The sequence below is a fragment of the Urtica dioica genome, chromosome 2 (assembly GCF_054948205.1).
Source record: "Urtica dioica subsp. dioica isolate 48M chromosome 2, U.dioica_male_clone48M_v1_H2, whole genome shotgun sequence".
NCBI classification, from domain to species: Eukaryota; Viridiplantae; Streptophyta; class Magnoliopsida; order Rosales; family Urticaceae; genus Urtica; species Urtica dioica.
In genome coordinates this window covers 32,361,430-32,369,936 of record NC_142757.1, presented here as the reverse complement: position 1 = coordinate 32,369,936, position 8,507 = coordinate 32,361,430, and the positions used below count along the sequence as shown (strand labels likewise).

The window sequence follows — 8,507 nt, the reverse complement described above, 5'->3', positions numbered from 1 at the left end:
AGAGAGAGAGAGATGTGACTGTTAACACAAGCATATGGACGTATTCGAATAGAGCATATTGAAACTAGAAAAGCAGACTGCTAATAATAAGTACAAGAGAAAAGGGAATCGATGTTGGGATGTATTTGACTCTATATGGCTTTGAGAAACTAACAAACGCTGAGTGTTATGTAGCTTAGGTTTTTTTTTCTCTTTCACTTTACATATATATATGTATATATATATATCTTGTGGAATGTCAGTGAGGTACTGAATCGGAAAACGAGCTTGTAATATTTCGGTAACCCATGCAAAATTTTTAGTAAGTTTTTTTTTCCTGCAATAACAAGTTTTTTTTTTTTTCTGCTACATCAAGATTTTTGTTCACTGCTTAGACAAAATTTTTCAAAAGCACGTAGTTTCAAATCTCATTCTCCCTGATCTACATTAAAACGTATACAGAAAAAAGAAAATAATATTTCACATAAACCGAGATATTCCAGCTAATTAATCTAAATTTTGAACGTGCAGAACGGTATAACATTATTCCATTACATGTAGAGCGGTTTTACATATTTATGACCGTGTGAGTTTAGATCAGTGAGTAAATACTCATGCACATGACTATGATTCTTATACTGAAAATCTCATATATATATATATATATATATATATATATATAATTTAGATCCTCTAGAGAGAGAAAGAGGGAGAGACTGAAAATCACAGTCTTAGATCCTTATATCCACCACTAAGATAAATTAAAAAAAGATGCTTATCCTCTAGCCAATCCCGTATCTACTAAGATAAACTAAGTTCTATTTATTTGAGTTACGATTATATGGGCTAAATCAAAATGGAATCTTCACGAAAATTCATAACGAGAGCAATAACTCACAACCAGCATGGTCAATATAGCAGGAGTATTTACTCGTACGGACACAAAATTTGAGTCACTCTGGATATATTGCTATATTGTTGATTATTACAATCATATATGGCGAGATTATAGATTCAGTCAACAAACCCAAACAAAAGTAACTTATAAAACAGAAAATCGATATATATTCATAATAATGTAAAAAAGGCAACTAAGGGGCCTTTTAACCAAAACTCTTGAGTATATGAAACGGACAAAAGGGTAATTGCAAGTTTCTGTCCGTGTTTTCAAAAGTCAGAGAAGTCATCTGAAAGTTGTTCTAGTACGTTACCTTATGAGGTCCAACACCGATTCTGAGCTCAAGATCCAACTCTTCTACCGGACAAGGGCTAACAGTTTGATGAGCATCTGCATCTTCATCGTCGACGTCACTTACTTTTATCCTCTTGCATGAACCCATCATCACAAGATCACAGTCATCGCCTTTACCGTCATTATAACTACCTGACAAAGTTGGTGGGCACGAACGACACAGAACCAGATTCAAACTAACTGATAAGTCAGTCTTCCCGTGCTGATGGAGATGGTGATAGCTTCTCTTGCTAGGCCTGGCCGTACACGATCCGCTAGACTCAACAATCGTTGACGAAACCTTTTGCTCATCTTTGAGCGGATCTTTCTGGATATTATTTGTAATAGAGTAGTATCTGTCAGTGCTACTACCCAATTTTGACCAGGAATATATTTGAGGAGGTGGATTCAACGAACGGTCGTTTGAACACTTCATAGACTTTTCTTGAAGCATAACAGAAGTAGATGAAATAGAAGAATGATGTGGAAAGTTCTGTATATCATTGTTATGAAAAATATTATCATGACAAAGTGGTGGTGTGAGAAGATTTTGATTTGGGTCAAGACGGTCAGATTTAGGGTTAGGGTTATAAACGATAGGACAAACTTGAGATGAGAATTGAGGAATTTGGGATATAGAGTTAGTATTGGTAGAGCTATTCCTAGTACCACCGACAGATGTGATCTTCAAGGGACTGCTCATATGATTCTGCTGGAGAGGAATACTATTAATAGTACTGGTATTGTGCTGATAAGTGATTTCCGGGGGGAGATCGGACGGCATAGATTGTTTCAGCCGAGCCCTATCACGTCGGTGGACATTCATGTGGCCTCCTAGGGCTTGAGCTGACCGGAATTCCCGTCTACAGAAGCTACAGGAGTACGATCTCGGCGGCCAAACACACCCTCCTAGCGGCCCTAAAGTGTCTTCCGCGAATGCTTGCTCTTCCCACGTGTTGTCAATCACACGGCCGTGACGAAGAAGATCGATATTTTGTTGATCAGTGAGGCTGTGCTTTCGCTTCGCCCATGCCCACGGTCGAGCCGCTTGATTTTCCATTACTCTAGTAATTTGAAGCAGTAGTATATGATTGGAACAAGAAAAGAGGGAAAGGAAACAAAAGTAAAATAAGGTTTATGTGTATGATTGGTAGGGAAATATGTTGATTATATGGTGAATAATTATAAGCTGATGATTATGATGAGATTGCTTGAAGAGTTTTGTTTGCAAGATGAAGTGGTGGGTACTCTAAACTTTTTTTGGGGTTTCAAAACTGTTTTTGAGCAGCTACTCTTTTGGGGTTTTGTGGGAGTCTTCCAACACATTCCGTCAGTCGCTTAACTGGGAAAATTATCTATTATTCTTATACATTGATTAAACAACTCAAATTCTTATTTTATATTAATTTGTTATTAATAAATTATAGGTGCTTTGAAATTATGTTGAGTTGCTATGTAACGTGGGACCATGCATTAATATATATAACTTTCAACATTTTCTGACAAATTTCTCTTTGAGGCTAAGTAGTAACAAATTAATAAAGGCAATACTATTACGAATCCATTGTTAATATTATGCACTCCCTCTTCTTTGTGATGTGCTATTATGTACAGTATTGCCAGACACTGTAACAAATAATAGTAATAGCGTTCGTCAGTCATTTTCTAAAATTATTAATTTTTTTGTGATTTACGAGGAATTTCAAATCAAAGCCCAAGTGAAGCCCATTAAGGCCCGATCCGGGCCCACAAAAGCTAAAAAATCAACTCGAGACAAGCCCACGAAAAAGGCGACGAAAAATGAAGAAAATGTAAAAAACGACCATGACTCGCCGCGCCAGTGTGAACGCAAGGCGTGCGTTCTTGTATTTTGATGTGCGTACGATCAGCCTTCCGTGCGTGCCTTGCCTTGGCCCAATCCGTCTGTTGGGGCTCTTTTCAGCCCCAACCACTATAAATACTCTTCTTCTTGGAGGGAAAAATGTACACAATTCTCTTTCAACACAATCACTCGATTTCAGAGTTGTGAAACGCTGCCAAGGACCGTCCGCACACACTTTCACTCTGATCGAACTTGATTCTCTCTCATATTCTCAAAGAATAACGGTACCCCACTTTATACACATAGCAATAAGACTAATGTAGAATGTCGGCCTTCTAGCTTATTTTTATTTGTCTTCTTATTTCTCAAGTCTCTGCGACGAACAAAAAACGTTCTTAAGCTAGAAGAGGGAACTCGTGACTTTCGAATTTCTACAACCCGGCTCGGGCAGGGCCACTTGATCTGGCCTTGGGTCCAACCGCCCGAAGTCTTCCACGTTATCTGATTTTCGTCAACAACAATGGCCATTTCTATATATATATATATATATATATATATATATATATATATATATATATATAGATGTGCTGCTTTGTGATTTCCTTTTAAATTTACTTCGAACAAATATACAATTTACCATAGTTTTACGTACAAATTTACATTACTACAAAATTACGCTTGCACGATGAACTTTCCACGACGGTCTTTAAAACTTATCGGGGAAAGTCCCAACATGCCGGTTTTCATAACGGATATAGTGTCCGTCGTAAAAAGTGTGTGGAAATGTATTTTTTTTTATTTTGTTTTTTTAGTTTTCACGACATGAATGAATTTTATCGTGAAAAAACAACACTTTTGGTATAATTCGCCGCGATCTGAAATTTTTTCGTCAGGACAATATGGATTTCCACGACGGAAATAAATAAAAAAGTTGTGTAAAAAGATTTACTGGGATGAAAAATAATTATGTCGTGACGGGATGGGTTTCCACAAAGGAAATTACTCGTTGTGGTAAAAGGGTTGTTAACAAAGATTTCGTCGCAACGAAATTTTTTTTCATTGTGGCGGGCAGGAAGTCTTTCCACGACGGAAAATATCCCATCGTGGAATAATTTAAATAAATAATACAAAACATTAAATTTCCTTTATGTCTAATCACAACATGAAAATTTCTCGTCGCGACCTGAAATGATTACCCAACAAAAGATTAATCCATCGTAGATTTAGTAAGTTCCCGTAGCTACATGAAAATTTCCAACATGACGAAGTTGTTTTAAAAGAATTTTTAATTATTTTCGGTATATTTTGCGTCGCGATGCCCTATGCAATAATACCTAGGAATTGTTTTTCTTTCTCGTTCTCTCATTTTTTCCGTGACCTAAGCTCTTTCATTTTAAATTCTCTCTCTCTCTCTCTCTCTCTCTCTCTCTCTCTCTCTCGCTCTCTCTCTCTCTCTCTCTCTCTCTCTCTCTCTCTCTCTCTCTCTCTCTCTCTCTCGCGTGCGCGCGCTTCTCCTTCCACCTTGTTTCTCGCTACCTCTCTCTATGCTCGTGCATTACTACAAAAAAAGACTGTTAGAAGCAACGGAAGAAATTAGAACCGACATTTATCATTAGAAGGGACTTCTTGCTTCCAATGCAGTCAACGAAATTAGAATATTGTGTCTTGAAAAAGTCCAAGCTGTGAAATTAAAAGCGACATATGTCGCTTCTAATATTTTCTCGCCATTTAGAAGCAATATAAGAATCGACATGTCGCTTCCGTGTTATAAAAAAAATATGGCACTTTGTTTTCTCTGCCAAATTTTTAACTTTTTTTTTATGAAACGTTGTCGTTATGGCTGGACTTATGATTAGAAGCGACTAGTCGCTTCTGCTTTTCATTAGTTTATAAGTTCACGCGTCATTTGATCCGACTTTGCTCAGACTTTGCTCTTGAATTTCGGTGATCTCCGACCTCCGATGAGTATTTATGACTTCCTTCATTTCCTTCTCTTTTTTCTCCCGAGCCTCTCTATCTCTCTCTCTCTCTCTGTAGGATCCTGGCCACCACTACCATCTCCGACTGGTAGCCACCATCTTGACCTTCTTCTCCGCCACCATCTCCGACCTTCTTCTCCGCCACGGACTTGTCAAACCCCTAAAACTCCAGCCACCGTCCATCCTTCGCCCCGGTACGCCCTAACCCTAATTTTTTTTCTTGTAAATGCGGCCACACCGCCATCACCAATTCCAATCACCCCTCCGCACCTCGCTCACTTTCTCCTTTTCTCAGCTCCGCTGCGCCTCATCCCCGCCTCGCCTCAGCCCCGCCCCGTCTCATCAACATCCCGGTGAAAGCCACGTCGACAGCCCTGTGACAGCTCCATGGACAGCCTCGTCACAGCCCGGTGACAGTCCCGTCCATTCGGCTCCGAGTGTTCACTCTGCATTGCAGATCCGCGTCGCATCGCAGACCCGTGCCCACGCCTCGACAGCCCCGCCTCGCAGTCCGCCTCGTCTCGGTGTCGCTTTGTCTCATAGCCGTGTAAGGTTAGTGGTTATATATGTTAATTAAGTTAACTTATCAATATGAGTTAGTTCGATTGATATTAATAAGTTAGATTAATATTAATATATTAATTTGTTAAAGAGTTAGATTAATATTTAGTAACTCATGTGCTGATTAAATTTGATTAATATTTAGTAATATAACTTATTTGTTAATTGTTTTGTTAAGTAGTTAGATTGTTTGTTTTTGTTTGCTAAGTATAATTAGATTATTAATATGTTAATTTTAATTATGAATATGCTAAGCGAATTAGTTGATTACTAATTAATAGTGTGTTATTTTCATTAATTAATAATATGTTAGTTTGTTAATGTGAAATAATTAGACTTGAAATTGATTTTGTTGTAACCGAGCCACTGAAGTCCAGTTTAGGGTTTAGTTGATCCATATAATATATATGGTTGGTATATATATATATATATATATATATATATATATATATATATATGTTTTTATATGAAATTGCAGGTTTTTTATTTGTTGATAGTATAGGAAAAACTTTTCCGAAATTTCGTTAGATATTCTAATAAAGTAGTCTAATATATCTAATTTTACCGATCATCGATATTTTCAAACATCAAATTTAAATAATATCCACTCTCAGTCTCGTTCTCATATATCTTCCAAATTCTTTCTAATAATATTTGATTCCCAACATTCAGTGTTATGCCAAATCCAAGTAGAGATTGGGTTACTGAGAATGACCGAATAGGTCTTCAATATCACTCTGGCGTGAATGAATTTATCCGCGCAACACATCTCCAACTGAATAGTGATGGCGAAGTCAAGTGTCCTTGCTGTAGTTGCAACAACGTAATTACTCAACAGATAGGAGTTGGTCGGGTGCATATTTTATCCAAGTGATTTACTCCGTACTACAACCAGTGGTATCACCACGGCGAGCCACGACATGCAACTGTTGCTAAAGAAGAAGATGCAGCTGAGATGTTCGTGGATTACACGACGTCATTCACGATATCATGAATCATGATGATTATGATGATTTTGTCGACCCGACCCCGATTGAAGTGCGCAAAGAAGAGAAGATTGAAGATCTCTTTGCCGAGTTGAAAGCAGAGTTGTACCCTGATTGAAAAGAGTTTTCGTCTTTGTCGTTCTTGGTTTCGTTAATGCATATAAAAAGTCACGAACCACTGGACATACAACTTGTTCGCTGAACTATTGCAGCTTTTAAGGAAGTCGCATCCTGGTGGAAACAGAATTGCAAGGAACCACTACGAGGCCAATGCGAAGTTTAAGCGGTTCGGCATGGGATACGAGATGCTCGATGTGTGCATGAACAATTGTGTCTTACTTTGGAAGGGATTGAAAACCGCTGATGTCAGCCCTGTCTACGACGAAAGTAGATGGGTAGTTGGGAAGAAAGTACGTGAAAAGTTTTACGATACTTCCCAGTGAAAGATCGGCTCAAGCAATCGTATGCATCCCGACACACGTCTTTTGAAATGAAATGGCACGAGAATGAACAAGCGAGTGAGGAAGATGTTCTTCGACAACTTGCCGATGGAAAGGCATGAAAGAACCTAGACAAGATGTATTTGGACTTTTCGTCAGAGCCTAAGAACGTTCAACTTGGACTTGCTGCCGATGGTTTCAACCCTTTCGGGGAAATTAGTTTGGCGTATAGCATGTGACCGATGTTTTTGACCGTGTACAATTTACCACCATGAATTTGCATGAAGTCCGAGTACTTGATGTTGACGCTTCTGATTCCGGGCCTGAAGTCGCTTGGAAAAGAGATTGATGTGTTCTTGCAGCCACTCATTGAGGAACTGAAAGAGTTGTGGATAATAGGCTTCGATTGGCGAGATAGGCCGAGAACAATGAAGTCTTTTGATTGCGGGCCGCACTTCTTAAAACAATCAATGACTTTCTGACACGAGGCAGTTTATCAAGATTGAGTGGACAAGGGTATCTTGAGTGCCCCACATGCGCAAAAGACACGCCAGCGTAGTCAATCAGAAACAGAGTTGTGTATTACGACCATCATCGGTACTTGCCAAATTCTCACCGTATGAGAAAGCTCAGTGGTCACTACAAAATGCGCGTCGAGAAAAAAAGGCCTCCAATGAGGTTGACCGCGAGTTAGACGAGAGGCTTTAAAAAACCTCGTGAATTGACTTGGGTTACCAATGGAACAGCTGAACAATCTTTCTGATATGACTCCATGCAAGCACTCTCGGGGTCCGAAACAAAAGCAAGATGAGAGCGAACTAGACTCGACCAAGAAAAGCATCTTCTATGAGTTATCATACCGGTCAGAGTTGATGTTAATGCACAACTCGGATGTGATGCACATAGAGAAAAATGTGTGCGAAAACTTACTTGGTACATTGCTCAGCATTGATGGGAAGAATAAGGACACCGAGAATTCAAGACAAGATTTGAAGGACTTGAAATCAAGTCTACTTTTTTTGGATTTGAAGCCCACAAGAAGAGTAGTAGTTATTACTTATATGCATTTGATGTAATAAAGTCTCACAAAGACTCTTACTTGTAATGGTTGAATAATTAATAAAGAGTTGAAACTTTCATTCATTCTTTCTTGTTTGTTTGAAGCTTTATGATAAACCTTATTTTTTAGTCCTTAAATAAACCTAACAATAAATGAAGAGTCAAATACAGATTTGCATGAACAAACTGTTCATGGTTTGCTTAAAACGGTATATTCACAATCTAAGGATCAAAGGGCTAATGATCTCAATTTGATTGTTAGGAGAACCTATGATGTCTGGTTATGAGACATAGAGAGTTGGAGACTCTATAGTTCTTCCTTGGTATCTTCAGAAGGTACTGAATTGACCAGTGCAATTCTAGAGACAGTATAAAAAACCATTTAACCTCTTCTGTCTCAAAGTCACCATGTATGAATTGCATCATGCTTACCTCAATCCTAAATTGAGA

The 8,507-nt window shown here is 38.4% G+C and overlaps 1 protein-coding gene across 1 annotated transcript; it reads right to left on the bottom strand.

Moving 5' to 3' along the window:
• Positions 1-1,178: 1,178 nt before the first annotated feature.
• On the bottom strand, positions 1,179-2,270 carry LOC149404402 (uncharacterized). Its single transcript, XM_089607512.1, has one exon. It carries the CDS (start codon positions 2,268-2,270, stop codon positions 1,179-1,181), a length of 1,092 nt encoding a protein of 363 aa, XP_089463638.1.
• Positions 2,271-8,507: the final 6,237 nt, after the last annotated feature.

Bases quoted from the DNA above. Each gene is read 5' to 3' on its own strand.
- LOC149404402 (XM_089607512.1), bottom strand. From the start codon at position 2,270: ATGGAAAATCAAGCGGCTCGACCGTGGGCATGGGCGAAGCGAAAGCAC.